Source organism: Lycorma delicatula, chromosome 10, assembly GCF_047948215.1.
Source record: "Lycorma delicatula isolate Av1 chromosome 10, ASM4794821v1, whole genome shotgun sequence".
NCBI classification, from domain to species: Eukaryota; Metazoa; Arthropoda; class Insecta; order Hemiptera; family Fulgoridae; genus Lycorma; species Lycorma delicatula.
Window position 1 is genome coordinate 43,769,078 of NC_134464.1, and position 26,275 is coordinate 43,795,352.

General features: G+C 28.1%; 2 protein-coding genes across 2 annotated transcripts in view; one reads left to right on the top strand and one right to left on the bottom strand.

Moving 5' to 3' along the window:
* LOC142330981 (uncharacterized) overlaps positions 1 to 26,275 on the top strand; it is a 113,325-nt gene that overhangs the window by 83,050 nt on the left and 4,000 nt on the right. The window contains exons 2-3 of the mRNA XM_075376476.1: positions 22,095 to 23,642; positions 25,372 to 25,490. Coding sequence (XP_075232591.1) covers positions 22,095 to 23,642; positions 25,372 to 25,490 — 1,667 coding nt within the window. The remainder of the gene's footprint in view (positions 1 to 22,094; positions 23,643 to 25,371; positions 25,491 to 26,275) is intronic.
* Positions 18,788 to 26,275, bottom strand: part of LOC142330980 (uncharacterized) — a 58,840-nt gene continuing 51,352 nt past the window's right edge. Inside the window, exon 15 of the mRNA XM_075376474.1 lies at positions 18,788 to 18,945. Coding sequence (XP_075232589.1) covers positions 18,897 to 18,945 — 49 coding nt within the window. The 3' untranslated portion in view covers positions 18,788 to 18,896. The remainder of the gene's footprint in view (positions 18,946 to 26,275) is intronic.

The following is a 26,275-nucleotide window of genomic DNA, read 5'->3' on the forward strand; positions in this document are numbered from 1 at the left end:
AGACCCAATGAGAAGTTAATCATTAGACAATCTTAAATGTCTACTATTTCTACAACAAAAAAAATATATTTAAACAAATTAAAACTGAAAATTTATTGGTCACTATTTTATTTAATTAAATACTCCATAACGGTGTTTAGTCCTTTATTTTCATATCTTGGTTTCTTTTTTTATTTCGATTTATTGTCTTTTTTTAGTTCAATTTATTTATTTAAAAAAGCTTTTTTTGTAAGTTTTTTTTAATTTTTTATAATTGTTTTTATTATTTTAATAATAATTTACTGATGTAAACTGTAGAATTGTATACCAACTGACAACGCAGCATCCCGTGAAAGTCAATTATTGGTGCTAGGTTTTAAGTTATTTGTTTCTGTATTTTGGTGGTTAAATTTCAGTTAATATTGAATTTAATTAGCACAGAGGTTAATATATTAACGAATTATGTGAATTTTCAACAAAAATCAGTATATAAGAATATTTTGTGAATATCTTATATACTTAGGAGAAAGGCTGCAACCAACTCAGGGCCTGGGGTACTAATGAAAACACAACAAAACACAAATGATATTGTGTTTTTTTTTTCTATAAGGTTTACATAATTTTCCAACTTCCATAATGAAATGATAGCATTTTTAACTTTCATCTGAAAGATTTTGTTCCAGTAGACTTGGCATTTTTTTATGTTCTGGGAAATTTATTTCTCCCCATCGTAAAAAAAGAGTGAGGAGATTACTGTAGAGGAGCATTAGCCTATTACTACCAGAATGAAATAAGTAAATTTTAAAATCTGTGTATGACACAGTTTCTCATAACCAAAATGAAGTTATATAATAATGTAATTATTTTATAAAAGAAATATCCATATAAATGTATTTTCTATATTTCTGATAGTACTGATCTGCTTAGAGAAAAAAATTCAAAACGTTGTTTTAACAAGCATAATAAAGAAAAGACTAATTGTTAATTTTTAAAACACAAGTACTTCATGAAAAACATAAATTTTCTTATTTATTGGCAGTCACAGTAGTTGCTCTATATTTCCTCTCCAAATTACATAATTATTATTTTCCTTGTTCTCTAACAGAGTCTTTAATGAACATATTGTTAAGATTTAGCAACAAAAACATTACACTGTCTACTACATGATTTTCAACAATATAAAGTCATAAATAAAGAACATGTTCTATTGTATCCAGTATTAAGTAACAAACATAACAGTGTAAGAGAATAATATGAAGCATGAAGGTTAATTTCATAATGGTATACGGGGTTTGAACATTAAAACAATAACATATTTTCTCTAAACGTAATAATATTTTATAACTTTATTATTCTGTAAAATACTAATTGATTGCACTTAGTAAATATAAAAGGAAGTCATTACTCCATCAGTTTTGTTCAAAGTTGATGTTATTCCAGTTTTTTAATTTTAATTAAATTTTTCTAAAAAATGTTTATTAATATAAGAAACATTCTTTTTAGACAGACTATACAAAACAAACCATGTAACAATTGCATAAAATATTAGATATGTTATGAAACAATAATAAGCATTATACAAAAAAAAAGAACAAGGTTATTCTTACCACCAAATATTTAGTTATACTTAACGCTAATTTATATTTTTAAAAATTATATAATTTTAATAGATCATAAAATTCCATATAGTTTGTTATAAACTTTCATAAACACATATAAATATACTTTTACGGATATAAAAATATTTGTTTATGCGTGAAAGTATAATATATATGTCTGCACAATTCATAAACACACACACACACACACACACACACACACACACACACACACACACACACACACACACACATACACACGCACGCACGCACATACACACATATACACACACACACATACACAACATTAAACATATAAACATTAATTATAAATGTTTAACAAAATTATATAAATTATGACAAAATGTCTGCATTAGCACTTTTATTTTAAATAAATTGCTTAAATAACTGCTTTTACTTAAAACTGTGACAGTTATTTTTTACAAAATTACGATTTGTTATCAGATTCAATTGTTTGCAAAATATTTCATTACTCTGTTATAACATGATAGCATCATCACTGTAACAAGACGTGTCTTAAGTTAACAACATAGGTCAAGTCATCTCTGGTAATAATCAGGAATAAAAGCAACTCTGTTACTACTTTCTTCCAATCTTAGCATTTTATAACCACAAAATATTTTTTAGTAAATTAAAAGAATTTCTTTTATTAGTTGTGATATAAATATATACTTATATTATAACAAAAATACATACATTTTTTTTAAAGAAGTTTCATAACACAAATGGGTATATTCATTTGTTAGTTCACTGAGTTTTTCTTACAGGTGTGATCCATGTAAAGCATCTGAAGTAAAAGAAACACAGTCAGAATTTTCTTCACAGTCAGACTTTTTCTGAGAGTAACAATGTTTATTAACTCATAAAACTAGTTATCACAGTGAAAAAAAAATTAAGGTGCGACTTAGAGGGCTAAATTAGACTGCATTTAGGTGGGCTTGGCATATTTTATGAAACATTATATTCAGTTGACTGAAGATAGTAATTGGAAACCAATTCACTTCTCTTTTTTTTTATAATTCTGGTATTGGCAGTTTATTATTCATAAAAATGGCTACATTTTTGTGATTTATTTCAAGTAATCTAACAATGCTATGATTTTGGTGAACATACATATTATCGTAATAAATATATGAAAGGTTTCTATTATCATGGATCTAACTGTTTATAATTCCAGGATTCTAGCTTAAAATCCTCTTGATAGAAACACTATCAATTTGTAACAGATGTAGACGCAGTTTGCTGCAGTACAGTTGCTTCTATCAATGCTAATATATGGACTCATGTCATTTTCTCTCTTGTTTATATTAACATAATCTTATAATTTAAGTAACCTAATATTTTCATCACAGGTATCACAGAATAATCATAATCATAGAATCATTAATTAATTACCAAAAAGCACGCAGAAATATAATAAGCACAATTTTATTTCTTAGTATGAATAATTATGTTTTACGCATTCTTAAATAAGAAAAACAACAATAAGCTTTTTTAACGATTCTACTGTAATAAAATTGTTAGCTGCTTACAACAATCACAAATTATAAATTTTATAACATACGTACATTAACTATTAATAAATGACTAAGCACAGACTATTATTTTTTTTTTAAATTTGCATATCTACAATCTAAAATATCCTTTAATCTATTCTCAAGGATAATTTAACCATTAAAACCATAAAAAATCTTTCAATGAAAATATAATTAATTTTATAAACTTTATATAACATGCTTGTATATAAAATGACAAAGAACATTTTTGTTTTCAATTTTTTGTATAAGTACTGAACAATATGACAAGAATACAGCTTACCATAATTTACAGTACTTTATTAAGGTTAATAAATTTAATTTTTTTAAAATTATTGCTGCATTTTCTCAGAGGAGAGCTTAAAATTTATCTCTTCCACCTCTTCACGAAATCGTTTAATTTCTTTTAAATATTTCCTATGTCATTAAATAATATCTTCACGTTCAGTCAATAAAAAATTATTTTTTTCTGGACATGAAATAAAATTAATTGATTTTAAAACACTATGTAATGTACTTCTAGAAATATTTAGCAGTTCAGAATCAGTATTCATGGCAGTTAATATTTTGTTCAAGTTAGGAAGCTCGTTACTGAAATAAAATGAACGAACTTTTTTCTGATAGTGATTTTAGTCAAATAGTCCAACTTTTCAATCGTTTTCACATACTTAAACATTTTTTTCACCATCAATTTTGTATTTTTTTATTATACGAGTATTAAAAATTGTTCTTTCGCTTACACCTGTTGCACTACTTGCTTTCTGAGCAATGTCTCTGATTGCAGTTTCACAATTACCTTGTTTTAAGAAAATCTGTTTCGTCAACCTGTTTTTCATTTAATACTTTTTATTATTATACTTCTTTTATATTAATTCCTAGATACTAATTCCTTTGTATCTTATGATAATGATTATTTAACAAACAAAATATCTATTTTTGTTTTTTTTTTTAAGCGATTCTTGGGAATTCATCTTTGTAATGTAATTGCAATTTTTATGCTACTTTTTTTATTACAAGCTTGATTATGTTACACATGTATTTTAACGAAGAAGAAATGAATGAAGCCATAAATAAATAAATGCAAGACCTTTGCTTGAAATCGAATCCAATACGAGCTGATATAGAAACTAGCATGATACACCAGCCTATGAAATCCAGACTTTAATGAAGTTAAAATAATAGAAAATATTTCTTACATTAAATTAAATGGCTTATATCCATGGCGGAGTGGTAGTATCTCTGTTTTTCATCTAGAGGTTTTAGGTTCGAGCCCCGGTCAGATATGGTATTTTCTTACATGCTATAAAAAATAATTCATTATCATCCATCAACAACTTTTATAAGGAGTTCTAGCCGGAATAAAACGCAATATTGAGAAATTAATTGTTGTGGTTTCTTTTTCTCTTTTTCTAGTAAATTATAGACATTCAGTACATCTATTCATTATTCCGAGGGAATAGATCGTGGATATTAAATTTTGTCCAAAAAAAAATCGTGTTACTTGTCACACAATGTACGTCAAAGCAAAACCTTCTTCTAAGATTATAGACTATACAGTAATTTTTTACGTTTTAAAAATCTAAAATAATCAAGCTAATGTATAAATTAAATTGATTTTATTAGAAGTAATTTCAGTGTTTTATTTTTCGCAAAATCCCGTTCTTAAAAACTATTAAAAACAAAAATGTCAAATTTATTTTATATATATATACAATAATTAAAAACAAAACTAACCCACCGGGTTGGTCTAGTGGTAAACTCGTCCTCGTAAATCAGCTGATTTCGAAGTCGAGAGTTCTCAGGTTCAACTACTAATAAAGATAGTTGCTTTTATTTGGATTTGAATACTAGATCGTATATACCGGTGTTCTTTGATAGTTGGGTTCCAATTAACCACACGTTTCAGGAATGATAGGTCTGAGTTTGTTCAAGACTATAAATTTACCGGTACAGTTACATTTCACCAATAAGATGCCACTGACTTTAATAGTTGATGCAACTATAAATTAAAAAAAAAAAAAAAAAACTTCTGTTGAATTATTACTTGCTATTATTTTTAAATCTATTAAAAGAGAATAAAGAAAACAAAGAGAAAAACAAAACAAATAACAATTAAAAATACTAGTATATCTATTTTTTTAAACTTATTTTATAAAACAACAAACATTAATAACCACTTTAAAATATATTAAAAAGCCTGGTTCACTTTCACTCGTTAAATTAAGTAACAAAAACACTACGATGTAAGAAACTGTTATAAAATATCATTCTTTTGTTTTGATACCAATATTTTTATTCTTTTATGCACTTCAGAAAGAGCAGGTTCTCAATTCGAACTTAAATTTTTTTAGGTATATTTAAGTCTTAATTGTAACCTAATGAAGCGATTGCGATCATTATTTTTTTTAATTTTGTTTACGAAGTTCCTCTATTGCTCTCATTAAATTAAATAAATCTTTAATCCTGATCAGTACATAATATTAATTATTATCATTATATTAATTATACCAGGAATGATTACTGCACACATAAAAAAGGAACTTGTCCGGCATTTGCCTGGATGGATAAGGGAAACCGTGGTAAAACAATAAACACAGCAGAATCACAGAATATATAATCTTATAAATATATATATATATAAATGAATAGTTGTCTCATATGCGTTCCTATACCATTCATCCGATTGCGATGAAACTTTCGTGAGTTGTGCGCACGCCCGTGAAGATTTCTGAATTAGTTTGGAACTGCTAGGTGGCGCAGGTGTCGAGACATTTACGAAACAAACAAATTTTCTTCTATAGGCAATGTTCGTATGTGTGTCCGCTGTAGACTAAAGAAATATTGGACCGATTTACGCGCGGGTTTTTGCAAAGTAGTCCGCGTTGTCCGGAGAAGGTTTAAAGTATTGAAATCTTAGATCTGACCAATAAAAAGAAAGTTAGGGGTATTTTAAAACGACTACTCTGTTTAGAGAGTCGTTTGAATTAAATCCGATAGGTAGTGCTGTTTTGACAATGATTTATTTACATTATAGTGAAAGGTTAAATTTTGTGTAATGTTCAATTTTTTAATGTTTTATCAAACTTTCAATTGCGTTTATTTAATCTATATATATACTAAATTCTAGCAATAGCGAAACATTGCCAGGAGCTGCTAGTAAATTATAAAATAAAAAATAGATATCACTAAAGTCCATATTAATTATTTAAAATGTAAACAAATGAAATAATTTTAAGGCATTTACCTTAACATGTCTACATGTTAAGGTAACTTAACCAATTAAGGTAATCGTGGTAGGTCCACCTTAACATGTTTAAGATAAAATTGTAAATACAATTAAGGTGCTAAATATAAATAATAATAATAATAAGATAATAAATATAAAGAAGGAAGACACTAAATACAAAATAACTGTTAATACCCAATTTACAATTCAAAAGGCGTAAATGAATTCAATTAAATAACTTAAGAATTTCTTAAATCTAACGAGTATATCTCAATTTTCTCCTCAAAAAGAAAAAACCCTTTACAACCTAATTTTTAAAGTAAACAATAAACCGTTAATTAATAAATTAAATTATTAAAAGAAAAACGAGTTAAATAAATCACATAAAAATACTGAAACAAGAAATCTTCCAAAAAAATCTAGCTGTTTGAAACTTTTTCACAGCTCAAAAGTGGTGTATACTGGAATATTTCCTTTAGGTTTAGGACGGCAGGATAGGACTTAAAAGCAACATAAATTGTTTTATTTCGAGTAAAATTTTATTATTACTGGATTGCAGTTCTCGAACCAGTACAAGTTAAAAATATTGGCTCGAATGTGAAAAAATGTTGAGACGGTGATTTAGAAGGTTTTGGTAGCATTTTTATTTTCCCGCCGAATGTAGATAGAACAGCTATATTAAAGGGTAAAGTACGGTGATCATGTCAAAAATGTGGTGTTGGGTCTTTTACTAATCTTTACGTTTTAGTTCAAACTTGTTCGCTTAGACCAAAATAATATTTATATGTATTTGCGTATTATGTACGAATTTGTGTCGCACTGCTTTTGGCTTATATCTCACGATTAACCGAACCGATTTTCTTCAAATTTTTCTCATATATTTATATATTTGGGCATTGATCATATTATTTATTTTTCAAAATTCTTTAAAGGGTGGGGGAATATAGCGAAAAACAAACTTTTGATTTTCTTCAGGGTATTCTAGAGGAAACTTTATTAAAGCAAATTTGTTACTTACGATACATATGTAAATAATCTAAAAAAAATTTTTAAAAATCAACCCACTTCTTAAAATTGAAATATATATATTTTTTGTTCTTTTGCTCTCTTTGGATTAAATATTTTCCTAAAATTTTTTGAAAGTTTATACTTCATATACGAAGTGTTTTGAGACGTATTCCCCGAACTTCCGGTACTAATTCAGGACCACAAAATGAGCAGAAAAGTTCATATGGACAAAAGCTGATTTTTTGCCTGTTTTTATTTCCTCCACTAAATATAATTAAAATTATTAATGGTAAATAATATTAGTAAATTAATAAAAATTATCAGCTTCCATTACGGTACGCAAGCGTACTGCCGGATTAATTGTCTGTAATAACTCGATTATTTGTCAACGGATTTTTACAATTAAGGTGTCATTTTGTTCAAAATAAAATGCTTAATAAATTTTGTAATGAGTAAAACTTTGATCTAACAAATAATTACAAAGATATTGAAGATTGAAATTTTTGAAGGTTAAGTTTTCAAAATTTTTTATTTTGTAGAATGAGACATTATTTTTATATTTGTCAAATTTAATTAAAGTAGGTCTACCCATTCCTGAGAAATAATTTATTTTGTTGAAAATCACAAAATGGCGTCCAGAAGGAAAACAAAAACAAAATAGGGCTCGATATGAACGATTTTGCTCATTTTGGTGTCCTGAATCAGTATTTGAAATTCGGGGAATACGTCCCGGAAAACTCTACGTAGAGCTCTCAAGAAATTTTTATCGAATTTTGGAAGAAAAGTACTTTTAGTCACATGGTTGGAGTGGGGATAAAAATTAATTTTCTTTGCGTTTTGAGGATCGAGTAGTACAAAAATACCATTCACTAAATTGTGGTTTCCTTATATACAGAGTGATTCAAAGAAACGGGAAATTTAAAAAAATTAAATAACGTTAATGAAAAATTTTTTTTAGAAAATGAATTTTATTTCATGTAATTGTACAAATGTTGCCATTTTAGGATACATACATTTTAGTTTATTTTTTAAAGATGACATCCTCTTCTACGTAAACACTCACGAAGTCTCTTCGTTAAATTGTTCATGGTTTGACGTAACATCTCAACTGGAATTTCCGCAATTGCTTCTCGGATCTTTGCCTTCATTTCTTCCGTTGTAGCAGGTCTACTTTGGAACACTTTGCTTTTAAGGTGACCCCACAAAAAGTAATCGCAAGCTGAGAGACCAGGCGATCTGAGAGGCCATCTAATGTCACCATTTCGTGAAATGACACGTTGTCCAAACAATCGGCGTACAGCTGCCATCGATATTCGGGCAGTATGTGACTTTGCTCCGTCTTGTTGAAACCAGGCTGTGTTAAGAATCGGTGGAAATCTCTTTTGTTGTTCCACAACAAAGGTTTCAAGCATGGTTGCGTAACGAGCCGACGTCACTGTAATCGCAAGACCGTTGTCATCCTCAAAAAAATAAGGGCCTATAACACCGTAAGATGACATAGCACACCATACGGTCTCTTTCTGGCTGTGCAACGGACGCTGGTGTAGCTGCGTAGGATTTTCTTGTGCCCAGTATCTGAAATTTTGCTTGTTAACAAAAACACTGAGGTGGAAATGCGCTTCGTCTGACATCCACAGTTCGTGAACAAACTCTTCGTTATCATTTATCTTCTGAAGCATTACATTACAGAATTGTGCTCACAACTGCATCGTTCGGTTTCAGTTCCTGGACGATCTGCAACTTGTATGGATGGAATTGCAGGTCCTTCACTAACATTCTTCGAACACTTGAACTATGCAATTGTAAAGATGCTGAGAGACGACGGATTGACCGATGTGGACTTCGTGTGACAGCATCTTGTAAAGCTTGAACATTCTGTGATGTACGTACAGTTCGCTCACGGCCTGGAGGTTTCTTTTTCATTGCCGAACTAGTTTCCTCAAAATTAGATATCCATGTTTTAATTGCATCTGCTTATGGAACACGGTCGTGCCGTCCCAGATTAAAATGACGGCGAAATTCTCTACGCGCTCCCTCCACACTGTCATTGTTTTTGTAAAACGCTTTGATAGCAAATGCACGTTGCGCACCACTCCAAGGATTCATGACAACTAAATGGTAGGTTATGTTAGAGAGGCTGGCGCCATTTAAAAAGTGGTACCAATCGCCCACGGCTACCAGCACAACTTTCAAAATTTCCCGTTTCTTTGAATCACTCTGTATGTATTTATTTATTTATAGACCTATATACAAAATTTTGTGGCTCGAAATACTCCAAAACTACAAGATCAATTTCATTGAAACTTAGATATGCTGTAGTGGTTTATCAGGTTGTACATGTGAAAATCTGATGAAGATTGTTTTTTTTTTGTTTTAACCTTCGGGACCACCGTTAGGTATTGCTTCAGAGAACGAGATGAGTAATTTGTAGCGTGTGTGAAAATGCCATACCTGACCGGGATGGTTGGTTGAATCGTTCTTGAGTTACGCTAAATATAAAATCGAAAAAATTTGAGCTGGGCAAGTTAGAAAATATGTAATTTCATATAACACATTTTTAAATAACGAAAAGTCGGTGTTCTTGCATAGAACTGCGCGAAATTTTTAACAAGTTATTATAAACACCGGACCTAAAATTCAGAAAAAGTTTCTGAAAATTTTCTAATTCCTATTTTAACCTTTATTGAAGGAGGTATTGGATTTAGAGAAAACTTTATTTAAGTTAATTTAAGCTTAAGCTATAAATGAATATTTTTAGAAAGATTTTTCTTAAAATCTATTCTCCAGTTCTAAAAAGTATATATTCTGGTTTTTTTCTTTGGTTCCATAAACCTTAACTTTTATCATTATTTTAAAAAAAATAATTTTCCTAATGCATAAATTGCAATCGGTTCAGGAACAATAAGAAACCCCCTCTAGGGCCCAATCAGATGAGAATGATATATATGACAGGTAAATGAGATGTATTGTTGTATACACAGGCCAATTATTTCTAAGCCACCGGGTTGTTCTAGTGGTGAACGCGTCTTCCCAAGTCAGCTGATTTGGAAGTCAAGAGTTCCAGCGTTCAAGTCCTAGTAAAGTCAGTTATTTTTACACAGATTTGAATACTAGTTCGCGGATACCGATGTTCTTTGGTGGTTGGGTTTCAATTAACACAGATCTCAGGAATGGTCGAACTGAGACTGTACAAGACTACACTTCATTTACACTCATACATATCAACCTCTGAAGTATTATCTGAACGGTAATTACCGAAGGCTAAACAGGAAAAAGAAAGAAAAGGCCAACCATTTCTGAGACGTGTGGTTAATTGAACCCCAACCACCAAAGCCGGTATCTACTGTCTAGTATTTAAATCCGTAAAAAATGCAACTAACTTTTATTAGGATTTAAACCTCAGAAATTTCGACTTCGGAAATCAGTTAAACAACTGATTTGCGAAGATGAGTTAACTTTTAGACCGAAAGAGCTTATTAATACTATTAAACAGAATTTATTTTTTTATTTTCCATCATTATTTAAAGGATTATAAAATTAGCTTTGGCATTTATATTATATTGCGAACCCAAAATGAGAAGAAATTTTTTTTTACATTCATAAAAATTATACTTTTATCAAGTTATTCTTGACCAGTGTAGCCGAGAAAGTCATGCAATATTTTGCTAGCTTTTTTTTATAACAAATTTTATTTGAATTAAATGACGTTAATTATGAAAATTCCACTTACACGAAATCGATATCAATTTGTTAAATTTTTAATTGTATATAATTTTTCAAAATTGATGATTTTTTTTACTATCATTCGAAATATTTGATAAAAAAATCGCTTTTAATAATAAAAAAGAAGATTACTATTATGACTATAAAATTATTTTTGAAAGCGTCGGTAAAAATTTGACCGACTTATCTGATGGGATGGCAGTATTAGTTAAATACTTTCCCTGACCTTAAAAATTACAAAATTGCTGACTAATATTAACTAAGAATTTTATAAAAAAGTTAATTAAAGCAGTTATAAGGCAGATATTTATTTATAGTATACATTAATAATAATGCAACTTAGTAGTTTATTCCATAATTTCATGGTAATATACACCACGATTATGTGAAGGAAGATAGGAATTTACACGTATATAATAGTCTAACGTTCGCTTAATTCTCAGGATACAAGTATCCGATCTGAATGATTTTTTTTTTCACTGATCTACTTAACTTATTGATTGAGACACTTTATGTGTAAATTTATCATGAACTATATAAAGTTAGATGAGGAATCTGATTTAAAGAAAAAGAGCGTGTAATATTCGACAATGTTATTATTTGTCTAACACTTTAAAGTAATTGGTTAAATTAAATTTTATTCATGGATTTAAATTCATTTAACTAACATACACAAACAAAACTTTAAGCAAAGATCATAATAATTTTCTAAGGTTGGAAGTTTTATGCTTGAAGATATATATATATATATATATATAGCATAAATAAAACATCCGTGTAATTCACAAGAATATTTTGTCATAAAAAAAGGATAATTATCTAAGAATAAAAAATTTATTGAAAGTTATCACATATGGACAACGTAGTCATATTTTTCAAGATAAAATTAACTATGTCTGAGCTGTATTCAATCCAACTCTTGTAATAAATTATTTCATGCTTCTTAGAGCTTCCGACAATAAAAATTTTAAAACATCATTCGACTTATTTAACAAATCAGATTACACAATAGTCGGATCAGGAAATTTTATTATGTGGAAATAATATAACAATTTGTCTCCTGAAGTAGTATACTCATTTCTAAAAAGAAGTGACAACGTATACAATTGAAATAAAGAAGTCCCAAACAAAACGGAAGATTTAAATTGCGCAACATTATTCTCTTAAGTTGGTGACACTGCAACTTCTTAATTTGTCATCTACTTTTATTGCGATTAGCTATCTTGGAACGTTACAAAACAGAGATAAAATTCTATGTTTATAGCGATTGCCAGCAATAGCGTGCTAGTCGGTCTCAAAAAATACATCAAAGCTTTTTGTATTTCAGTATTCAATTAAATTATAAATGGTGTTTGTAATAAACAGTTTAAAATAAATAAAATGACTCAAAATAAACTACACCTTACAACAAATTGACAAAGCTCATATATATAAATTCGTCCGCTAACGCAGCACATGTAATGCAGAGCAGACATTTAAATGTAAGCGTAGAATTCAACTAGCACCTCAAACTTCCATAACAGAAAATTTTCTTTCCTTCAAACTCGTTTCCATACTATATAAAGTTACGAAGCTAGAAATTTTATTTTTAAGCAGTGTTGAAGTAGAACTTCCATAAAAAATTAAAACGCTTTTCTAAAATACTTTTAGACACTAACTTCTTAATATAAAAGTTATGGAACGTGAAAATTGCAATAGACGGGGAAAAAAGACGGAAACAAACTACTTTTCGAGTAATTTTTTAATATTTTTTCATCCACGAAGTACATTCCTCCTTTACAATGTCGAGTTTTAACAAAAAGTATACTTTTTATTATTTTATAAAAAAAAGCAGTATTCTTAACAAGGGAACGATAAAAAGTCTACCAGATTCGCTTCAACGGTATCGTTTTCAGATTATTATTTTTACAAGTAAATATTATTCACGTTTGGTAATGTTTTTAAATATTTCGAATATTAAAATAATGATAATTTAACAACTTATTTTAATATTTACTATGGTAAGCTTGTAAACTTCATCATGTAAAATGTAATAAATTAATCAACTATTTCCGATCAAGCTTGCCTTTTTTCTTTTCTTTTTTTGTAAATCTCTTCGTGCATTTCCTCTTTTTTTACATTATTTTATTGTAATGGTAATAACAGTAAACCAGGTGATTGTAGAAGGCTAGTGTACTTTCTTTTTATTATTTGACTTCCTTCCTAAATCATTAGTGTAAGACGACATTCCTAGGTTAGGTTGTAGTAAATTCATGCCCGTCTGATTACCGCGGTCGAATAACTACAATAAATGATTGAATTGCTGTTTATTATTAAAAATGAAATAAATTATTCTAATTTAATATAATTCAAAGTAATCTAGTGTAAATATAAATGTCATTATTTACATACAAGATTTAACCACTGAAAAAATATTAATGGGGCTCATTTTCAGGTTTTCCTTTTATAAACCCATTTTACTTTTTTCAATGAATCTTCTATTTATTGTCTTTACAAAAAAAAAAAATAATAGAAGTAATTAAATACAATAGTTGATAAAAAATAAAATTTTAAAAACCCACGACGAAAAAACGTAAGATTAGTAGGCCTGTACCCAACACTGGGACGTTTATAGGCTGATAATGATGAAAGTTTAGTATACTTGACCAGCGCAAATTACACTAACAGACAAAAAAATGTAATGTTTCTCTAAGTGCGATACGTTTCTTGAATTGCTTTTTTTGCGTACATTAAAGATCTGTAAATACAATTTTTCTATCACCCTTAGTTTTAAGTAAATTACACTTTTAAAAAAAATTAAGGGAAAATATAATCAAAATCTGTAAAATTTACGATTTTTGCATGGCCAAAACTGTGTTAGAATGATTTCGCTGATGCTTTTCTTTTATAAATAGCCTCAGGTACATTCCGAATCAATGTCCAACAGTAATCGTCTAGCATGTTAGTATTCCATTTCCCTTTATAGCGGTTTTCCATCACCGAAATGTCTTGGTAGAAACGTTTACAGTGTTCGTCACTTACACGTCTCCGAGGTTGTCCGGGAAAAAATCCAGATCCTAGTGTTGGAAATTTATTTTCAAAGAAATATTACATCCCATAGCTCAGTATCAAGTAATAAGTTAATTCAACAATTTCGTGGTAATTGTCGGATTTTTGTTTGCAAAAATTTTCTCGACAGTCTTTAAATTAAGCCCAAGCTGCATTTTCTACATTATTTAACAGAGTTAAATACATCATCTTTGACCAACTCTCTTATTTGGGACCAACAAATTCCTTCTTTAATTGGTTAAATTCTGCCTCATGTACAAAAATCTGGGACTATCCTTCTTTAATGGTTTTACAAAATTTTTCATTAGTCCTAGCTTGATATGGAGAGGGGGTAAAAATATTTTTTTGGGTTTATCTATGGGCTCATGAATAATATTTTTCCCATTTGGAGTTAAGTTGTCTCATTTCTTCCCCTCTTTGGTAACATAATGTTTATTCCTAGCTCTGCTATCCCATTTGCAAAGAAAATGCATGTACTTAGTATAGCCTAACTGCATCACATAGTATGTCACTTTGAAATTAATAACATAAGCGATTGGTATCAAAGGATATTTGTTACCTTTGTCGGCTTCGAAAGCCCAAAATTTTTGTATTCTTTTGGAGGAAATTCCAACCTTGCAGCCTTGATCCTAACAGTTCAGCTTGATTTTTTGATAAATTTAAATCCGTAACAAAGTCATTTAATTCATCTTGTGATATAAGAAGTGGCTTATTGGAAAAGATAATTCAAAATCAAAATCATTGTTATCTTCTTCAGTACTGCATGATTCTTCATCGCTGCTTTCGAAACATATATTCACAGGTGGATCAGGAACTGCAATAATTTCATTGAGGTACAGGCCTGATTGCAATGAAGGATATTTCACAGTATTTATGATTTTTTTAGAAATTCCAGACACACTTGTTAAACAAAAGTAACAATCAGTTACATGATCCTTTGGTTCACACCAAACCATAGGTACATCAAATGACAAAGCCTTCCGTGTACTTTTCAGCCATCCTCTTAAATGTGCAGAAAAATTATTGCATACTATTTGAGGAGCCCATGTCTTATCCTGATCACCAATTTTACACTGAAAGTACAAATGATATGCTTTTTTAATTAAAGTGTAATGTTTTTTTCTATTTGATTTTACGGCAAACTCGCCACATACATAACAAAAGGCATCAACATTTTGAGGCATTATGACACTGCACTATTAACAAACTTAAGACAGTAATAAGACTGAACAAAATTAATTCATTTCTAAATCCAGTGCTTAATACAAACAACACAGCTGTGTTTTCAGTTACATGTTTTGACCTACACAGACATGGTTAATCTTGTCCATGAAGGCTCACTCTTCAGTATTAGATGTCATAATATGTAACTGTGATATGATTAAATTCTTTGTCTAGTGTTATTTATTTATAGCTTACAAATTATGTTATCAAAGTTAAACAATAAAAAAATGAGCTAATAAAGTACAATATAGGAGCTTAAAATGCTAACTATGCATTGAAAAATGAAAAAAAATTTTAATTAAAATTTTAAACTTTTGCAAAAATGGTGGGCAATAGAAAGATTCAGAGTTCATATTTTTTTTCAGCAAAAAAAAAACAGATTAAAACCATCTATCACATGTTAGGAAACAAAAATTATGTTAATTAGTGTTATTTAATAATCCACAGAGTAACTAATGTAGGCTTGCTGGAAAAATTCAAAAGTTGTTTAAAAACAAACATCTACTACACCGGCCCCCCCCCCCCTTGCGGCTTATAACTGTAAAACTAATCGTAGAACCTATTCTGAGGTGATACCTATGTAATGCAAAAAACTACATCGAAATTGGTCCAGTATTTTTTGAGGAAAATGATAACAGACATACACACACAACCTCTCACCCCAAACGCATATAGTCTCCGTCCCGTCGTGGGTAAAAAAATCATATTTCATTGAAATTTTGTGAGTTTAATTTCATAACAGAATTATTTGCACTAATTAATCTCAAAACAAATAATTTAAAATAATTGGCTTACTTATGTTTAATAGATAACTTAAAACTTCATAATTTTAAAAATATAAAATTTTATCGGGGTAAAGGATATTTTCTTTAAGTGAAAATACAGGACATATCACATATTTTTATGTGAATAATAACTGTGATAATGTAATACATCAATAATAATTATCTTACGTTAAAGTTATATCTAGGTTATAGAGTATACACGAAACTATTATAAAATATGGGTTTGGCAGCTTTCTGTAAACTGCCAAAATTATATCTGATCATATTTAATGTATGTTTTTAAAGGTGGCTCATCTTTTTGTAAATAGTTCTTAAGTCACCTGAATCATCTTCATGCAATTGCTTCTCACCAGAGGTAAATTGTACAACTATGATATTATTCACTTGGTGTGATTTATATTTTTCTTAATTAAAGAATAACTCGCTAAGGCAGAGGAAGTTACTGCTGGATGGCTTTTTTATTTATTTCTCAATTTAATAAATATTATCATTTATGATTTAAATACACACTGAAAGTACATCATTAGGAAGAACCATAAAAAAAACTGAAAATCATTACAAACAACAGAAAGAACTAATTTTTAAATTTAAAAATGACTACTATATTATTTTTAGTAATTTACTCATATGAACATTATTTTAATAATCAAAAAATAATAATATTAACTTTTTTGGAAGGTCTAAAAAGGTATGCACGAGTTAGTCGAAGTGCACATGCTCAGACCATGTCTGACAATTTTATTGTCCAGTACTACTTAAAAATACTGGTTTCTTTTTACATGGAATAATCAATCAACATATTCAATTTTATATAAGCTAAGTTATAACATTCTAAGTCAAGAGAAAGTATTACAGAAACAGAATATGTAATATTAATACATTAAAAACTTTATTCTGCGGTCATATATCTTAACACAGTCAATTTTAATTTTGTATAACTGTTACTACTTTTCCACAAAACCAATGTAGAATTCCTTTCTACTTTATGATAACCTCCAGCAATCTCTAAACAAGCAATATTAAGAAACTAACTGTACTCAAACTGTTACTAACTGTATATACCAGTAAAGACAAACCGTCCGAATAGTAAAATATTTCATCTTTTTTTTTAAATTTCATTCTCTTAAATATTCTCTACTTATAAACAGATATATTATTAGTCATTTCCTAATCTTTTAGAATGAATAACAAAACATAGCTATATTTCTCAACCTGAGGAAGATGATAAACTGCACCTAATGTTTCTATAACTTAAACATTATACAAAACAGAATCTTAAAAATTTAAAGCCGTTGCAAAAACAAAAAAACAATTGTTATTGACCGAAGCCATAAGTAATACACCACTTGTCAAACATCACCAAAGTTAAACAACATAGAAAGCAATATCACCAGATGTTGTTTGTATTTATTATTAATTATTAGCGATCATATCAGTTAATATTGCTTAAAAACAAACATGTTATTATCATTAAAATACTGATCTACTTATCTTAATACTAACATAACTTTATAAAATATTTCTAGATACAATCAATTTATGATATTACTACACCTCGATATAATATTTACTCTGGGAAAGAACGTATTAGATCTAAAGGTCTTGACAGTCTTAGCTTGGATCAAGTGTGATTTGGACCTAATCCTAAAAATTCAAAATTATTGTGAAGCAATCTAGAAGAGGAGTGAAGTGAGAATGGACAGTATTTTCAGAGAAACAGATAGCTCAAGACAAATAACCCCGACCTGAAGAAAGCTCAAGGATTTCTCCAAAAAGTAGGCACTTATAATAACCAAGGTAGTTTGAGGCAGTTTTATCTCAAGATGACAGCAGAACATCGTACAATGAATTTGTACTGATAAGCTTAAACAATAAAAACTAATTTACTTTATAAATTAAATAACCACCTGATAATAGATACAGATTCTAATAAGAACAATCCCTCAACCTTGGTATGTGGCTTGAGAAACACACTGTTCAGTTAAACCTTCTTCTTAATTGGAGGTGAAACATGTATTTATTACCTTAGTTTCTGAAAATTATTTTTCTTGGCATTTCAAACTATAATTACAGTACACATATTTAATCATTAACTCTAATTACACGAAAAACTGATCAAATTAACATTCTACAATAAAAAAGTATGCAAGTTATGGAAAAATTTCAGTAATAAAAACCATGCATAATATTCCAGTTTTTGTCAGGTACAGATCCGTTTTGGATAGGTGTTTGCCACGAAGCTTATATTCAGTAAACCTCTGTATTATCTGATGTTACATTAAAAAAAAATTATTCTATTTCAAAGTACCCCAAATCTGTCTTTCACTTGAAGGTTATGTATTTATAACCTTCAATATATTTATAAACTTTTGGGTTCTAGTCCTTTTCAGGCGTGCCATATTTCTACATGCTAAAAAAACTCATTTCATTATCACCCAGACACAGGTTACAGCCACCACAATAAAATGGATAGAATGGAGTTAAACAAATCTATTCAATGTTTTGTATTATACGTATTTAATTTTTTTTTAAATTTCATAAATATGTGAGATAGAACATACATAAAGAATATATTATTGTATAATAATTTGAATAACTTGTTGGAATTTATTCTGAACACATATTTCCTTCTCCTCTGAGGTGGACCAGCAGCGATTCTAATCCAGAAGGTTCTGGGTAAAGCATTTTTCACTCGCTGCAAAATCCATTAATCGGACAATAGTTGGTTGTTACATGGTCAATAAATATTTCAAGTAATCAAAGTTGTATGAAAAAAAACTGGATTTGATTTTAGGTATCTGTAATAAAAATAAAACAACTAATCAAATATTACAGATGGTTCCGAGAAATAACAAGTTTCTTTTACTAAATTATTAAGATTAATATTAAACTTTACTTATAAAATTATGTATAATTTTTTTAATGATGTGAAACTACACTATTTATAATTTAATTAAAAAAAATTACATAAATCTCGATACATATATAGATATTTTTTTTAAAGCTAAATTAAGTATATCTAGTTATATTTGCTCTTTAATTAATACATAAAATTAAGCATATGCTTACATTATCTCTTAATATTAACATAGTCAAGGTTTCTTTTAGGTCATTATAATGAACTAATAGAATAGTTTTTTTAATTTTGCTATTGAATAAGCTTAACCTTCTGGTTTATCTTAAGAGACATCATTTATGTAAGTTACATATCTTATTAACAATTAACAGAATAAAAGCTTTTTACTGTTAATTATAATGTGATGTAAGATATGTATAAAAAAAGAACTTTTAATTTTTAGGATACAGTTAAAACTAACAGAAGTCATAATTTTAATTATATGTCCTATCGATTCAAACTGATTTTTGAAAAAAGTGGTTTAAATATCTTAAATTTAATAAAGAATATGCAAGTACTCTGTGTAGTACAATAGTACACATAGATTATCATTCATAAGCCAATTATAATCAAACCAAAGCTATCTATCAGCTTTAACACAAGTCCATAACAATAATGTAGACACAAATCATTTACCTTATATCAAATAATATCCATTTGAACATTACATCGTTGTTCAAGGTGCCTACTGCCTCATTAACTTTTTACGACATAAAACTTCCTTTTAATTTTTCTCCAAGTTTCTTTATTTAAACATATGAACCACTTTAAAAAAAAATTAATTTTGAAAAATATTTTATTACACTAACTTCCTCCCTCCCATTTTCCACCTAATCACAATTTAATTTTGAATATAGTTTATCTAAATAAAGCTTTTAATAAGCCCTAAAAATTTCTCATCAGACTTCTCTTGCTTACCAATCTTGGCCTTTCATATTTTACAAATGTACCCGCAGCATTACATTTTATAAGAAGTATCGGGTAAATAAAAATTACACTTGAATTCAAAATATGATACTCTTGGAAAATGAAATGAATCTGATTTTATAGAAGTTAGATAACAGGAACTTTGCAGAAAAATGCAACAATTATTTTTTTTTTTAATTTCTAAGATCAAACAACATATGAAAGAATTACTGATTTTTTTTAAACAAAATAATCTTCTACAAACCCATATAAAACTAAATTACATAAAATCTACAGGACTAAATACAGAATATTTATACATGAGGGCATATATTTCTGCATTATTGCATACATCTCTGCAATTGATTAATTCATATTAAGATTCCTAAGGGTGAAAAGTGGCAAAAATAGTTTCATTATTTGAAAGCGGTGAACAGAACTAACAGTCATTTATTGAGCCTATCAAAATCAGCATATAAAGTGTACAGGAAAAAATCCATAATTTTTGGGTATATAAAATTCTGATTAATTACTTTCAGATTTACAGATAATTTTTGTAAAAATAATTATCTATATTAAAATAGATGCATGGTATTATAAACTTTTTATACTTACAAGATAAAAAAAAAATGTGGTCAGATACCTACAAACCTCTATGGGATGTAGGAGAATGTTACATATCTCTGCCTTTCAACTAGTAGGTTCTGGGTTTGAATTTTGGGTCACACATAGCATTTTTTCAAATGCTATAAAATTTCTTACACCACAGCGCAAAAAACTGAATGTATAATGAGACAGTTATTTTTATACAAATTGGAAATAAATTGTCTGAAAAAATTTTAGTAAAAAAAAGGGTACAAATAATAGTAAAATTTGTTAAATATATTCCTACACTATGATAAGACCACTTGATATGCAAGAAAACATATTAACTATATATATTTTTAAATATAATGTTTGGAGATAATTCAATTTAACAACAGGCCATTTGCAGCAGGGGCAGTGTAAGTTGCACCTAATAAAGCTGAAGGAATTTTATCATAATCTACCATTTTAACTTAATGGGATTCTGTGGTAACATCTTTTAAGATGCTTCTAGATCCTGCATTCTAAAAAATAGGACTAAAAATTTAAAAGCAAACAGAACTAAATCATATTCAGTTATGGCTATGTCTAACTGATTCAGTGTTGGTTCTTGAAGAAAAGATGCAATTGACATAAATCCAAAATTTTGAGATAAGGCTTTTCAAGCAATTTAAAAAACCTGTGTACTCTTCATACTTGAGAGATGAAAATATGTATTAAATAATGAGAAAGTTAAATATATCATACCATTACTGACATTAACAATGTAAAAAGAAATAATGGAATCTGCATACAAAAAATTTATATGGAGAGTAAAACAACAAAATAGACGATACAAAATTTCTGAAAGTAGAAGAGAGATACCATCAGTTGGGTAAAAGATGTTTAGAATAACCATGTTCACAGTTACGGGAAAGAGACAAAAATTATATTATTAATAAACAGATAATAGTTAAGATATTTCTATACAAGTTAGACCAGTTTAATAGAATCCTACATAAATTTCCTGGAGTCTGGATTAACATTATACTAAATAGAGACATTCAAAGTTTCAATAAACAATAACTTTGTATGAAAAAAACAATTAATTTGTTAATCCAGTCAAAAGTTATTAAGCTTCAAACACACCAATACATGTATATACATATACTTGAACATTACCCCCCCCCCCCACTTTTTGTGTTTTTGGGGTCCCTGGGTTATGAAACACTGAGAAATGAGGAGAAACCCATATCCTATTTTTTGATTGATTACCATACTTTTCTACTTGCAGCATAGCTCTAGGTCTATGATTCCAAGAAAGTAAAATGGTCTCTTGATCATTCTGTAACAATTTACAGATAAACAAAAGTTGTTATCATTGTTCTATACCTATAAATTCTAAAAAAATAAAAAATGATTACAGTCTGATTCCAACAAATTTTTTTATACATGACGCAGCTTGTACCTGGTGCAATCAGGTTGTATATTACAGTCTATCCAAAAGACAGTACTTTAAAATAAAAATATAGTCATTAATTCATGTAAATACTAATCTATGTTGTTTTATTTTAATTTCAGGTTAAAGTAGCAACGATAACAATAATAATAGAATTACAATTTTGTACAGCACAATTATTTCCATGGTCAAATATAAAACACTACTTTGATCAAAAAACAAAACATGGACCAGGAAGCGGTGGAATATTAAATATATCACCTGATCTAGATGATCCAAACAATGATAAAACTTCATCTGGTGATCGACCGTACAGAAATACAGACTCAGACACTTACTTCATAAGGAATAAAAGTAACAAAGATAAAAATTTATTTACAGAACAATTTGGCACAACAACATCAAAAGATATCACAAAACAAATATTAAAAATAAATAAAAATAAAGTACATCTAAATTTTGACAATACTCAAAATCATCGAAGTAATGATGAAGAAATTCATAAGGTTAATAGATATGAAAATAATTTTACACCAGTATTATCAATAAATCATGATAGCACAATAAAACCTTTACACAAACCAATGAAAGAACAAAACATAAACATTGAACTATTAAATAATAATAAAAATATATTGACAGAAGATAATTATGAATCACAGACACAAAATACAATTGTAATAACACAAAAACCTATAGTAGTATCACCAAACAATGACTACAATAACAACAGAACACAGAATTATAATAAAATATCACACAAAACTGTTTCAATAATACCATCTGTAAATATTAAAACATTATCATTTAATGATCAACCAATATATGTTACAACAAGACCACAAAACTTTCCTATAACATCAACACATCGAACAAAAATAATAGATTTACCAAGTAGTAGTACACATAGACCATTACGACCAACTACAAGTTTATTTAGGCCAAGACCACAATATTATAACATACAAAATAGTAATTATAATAAAAATACACCAATATTTCTACCAACTACCCAACCACCAACAATAACAACTGTATTAACACCAAAAATAATAAATTTGCAGCCCTCACAATCACCAAATGTAAGATACTTTGATAAAAATAATGAAGAATCGTACGTCGAAATGGTACCATCATTAGGAATAGAGATTAAAACTAGTAATAATAATAAACCATTCAGAATTACCGATCGAGGTGTTGTAGATTATTTAGTACCACCACCGCCACCATCATCATTACCACAACAATCAGAGCCAAAATTATCTGTATATGGCACTAAACAATATAAACGTAAACCGTACAGTTTAATTAAAGATGATGCAATAGAAAAAAATAACAACAACAATGAAGGTGAATTAAAATTATATAATGTTATACCTGAAAAAACAGAGCAACAATTTAATAGAAATAATAAAAAAACAAAACATTATTTAAATTCAATTAAACAACAACAGAGATCACAAAAGGAAGAAAATGATGATTCATTAATAAAAGAAGACACTAAAAATTTACAAACAGAACAAAGATCACGAATTAAAAGACCACAACAATTAACAATGAATCAATATAAAAGAAATAAATATAGCAACCATAAAATTTCATCCTCTGATACACAAATAACAAATAATAATGAAAACCACCACACGGCTGCATCAGACATTAATGAACAAGTAAGTGAGCGAGTTTAGTTAACTAATATATTGAGAATAATAGAATAATAATTAGTACTACGGTTCTGGGCAAGACGTAAACTTTTTTTTGGATGTCACAACAATTTTCAAAAAAAGTTTATTTTATTATTACAAGAGTTAAAAATTTTGCGACTTTTTAAAATTGAATTTAAAAAAATTATATGATTTTATATTAAAGGATTTTTTTTTTTAATTTTTAGTATCTTAATTTATGAAAGAACTGATGGGAGGTATCTGTAAAATATGTATTTTTTTAAATTTTTACTGCTGAGTTAAATTCATTGATTTGAATTACAAAAATATGCATGCATTTATTTAGAATCATTCTCCAAATGAATATCATTTGGAAAATATTTTACATTACATTACTAACAGATATTAAATGTAATCCATAAACTTAAAAAAAATTATTAATTTTAGTTGATCACAAAAAATAAACCTTGTCTTTAAAAAGTTATACTTTTTACTTCCTTTTATGAAGTATTGTGATTGTGAAAAATTTCAGTTTTCAGATTTTAACGGAAATATCCATTTGGACCATCCCTGAATTCATTTTGACAAGTTTCGGCATGAGATCTGTATCTTGCATAACTCAAAAACTATTAGCTGTATGTTGAAATTTTCTATTTAGGACTGTTGTAACATCTAGTTGTGCACCTCCCCTTTTGATTGCAATCAACTGAACCAAAAGAGCCCAAAATTCAAATAAATTAGATTTTGGACTTTTTCTAAACTGCAGTAAACCTTCATTGAGAGCTTTTCAATGAAATATCAATAAATAAGTGGTACTTATTTTAATTGGTTCCAGAATTGAAATCAGTTCAAATCAGACTTCAATTCAGACTTTTTTTTTTTAATTTAAATATATTGTTTTATTAATTATTAACTTCAGATTGTAAAAAGATTTTTATGATAAATAATTCAGTAACAATAAAAAAAAAAACATCAGACATTATCAATGAAATAAAATTTTGTGAACTTTTCAATTTAAAAAAAAAAGTGTATTTGTAATTTAATAGGTGTACAAGGAAGTCATGTGGTGTCCACATCAGATTTTTGTATACTATTAAACCTGGTTCTTTTCAATATTATTCTTTATAGTTTCAATTTATCTGAAGAAAACCTGCATTTATAAAAATTGTTATAAAAAAGTAACAGTTATTTGAACATTCCATAACTTTTATAAACAGATTTAAAAAAAAAAACTTTTTAATTCAAGTAATATGCAATGACTGTGTTTACAGCAAGATTATATATATTGTGTCCAAAATTTCAAGAACATGTCAAAAGGGTTGTCATACAGCCACTTCATTGAAGTGCACTTTACAGTGCAAGCATTGTACTTAGCTACAAAATTGTTTTGCTGAAGAGGAATAAGAGGTAATAGATAGTCAAGTACTTATAATAGCAATTCTTAACCACAGGGTCTAAAATTTTTTAGAAAATTTCTTATACAATTAGAATTCTATTATTTCTTTATTTTAGTAAAAAAAATAAAATAGTTATAAAATATTCAGTTATAACTGAAAAATGTTCATTAATAAACCTAAAAAATAATTTTTACTTATATAATCTTAAATTTATAATTTATTTATTTTTAATTTTATTAAAATAAAAATTTATAATACAAATAAAAAACTGTTCTCGAAATTTATTAATATAAATATATTTATATTCATACAATAATTTTCAATTCTTTTTCTTATAGATAACATCTGAAACAGGTTTCTCAGGACAACCTCAAACAGATGGACAAAGAGTTGAATTTCAGATGCATGGACAAAATGGACCAAAATCTTACAAATTTGGATTCGACACAGGAAAAGGGTATGCTATAATTTATTTAATCTTCTTTAGAGTAAAAACATACAGAAAAATTAATAAAAAAATATATATAGAATTAAAACTGTTGAATGTAGGCAATGTTATGGTTTTCTCTGAAAAAAAATACTAAATACTGAACAAAATTTCATTCCGAGAGTAATGGTATTCACTAAATAGCCAGTCCAATAGTGAACAAAGTAAAGATGTCACTTATAGGATTTAATATGCTGATGGCAGCTTACAAAACACCACTTCAAATTATACTTACCTCAGTAAGTCTGGCATAGGTTAACTATTATAACTGGATATACCATTTTCAGCCTTGTTAGGTTGCATGTATCTGTTAGGGTTTCAGCACATAAAGTAAATCATCTTTATTAAAAATAAAAATGTTTCTCTAAAGTAAATATAACTTACTTAAATTAATTCAGATTGATTTCATAAACCACATTGTAACAGGTGAGAAGCTTAAAACCAAACTGACTGGCTTGAACTCCAGTTATTTTGACTATTACCTGTAACATTGTATGTATGTTACTACTCTTTATCAGCTGTAAATTATTTATACTTCAGTACAGTATAGTTTCATTCTTTACAGTTGTGTTTTTTAAAATTCCTTATTTAGTCCGTTAAAGATTGCTACAGTGCAAGCTTATGAACATTGCTTTTGAGACAAGTCAAATTTCTGACTACCAGTATCCCAGTAAAGTAGCATACATGATTTGGTTAAAAATTGATGTACAACAGGGTCAAAAGTAAAATGAAATAGTTAACTTTCCATAAGTACT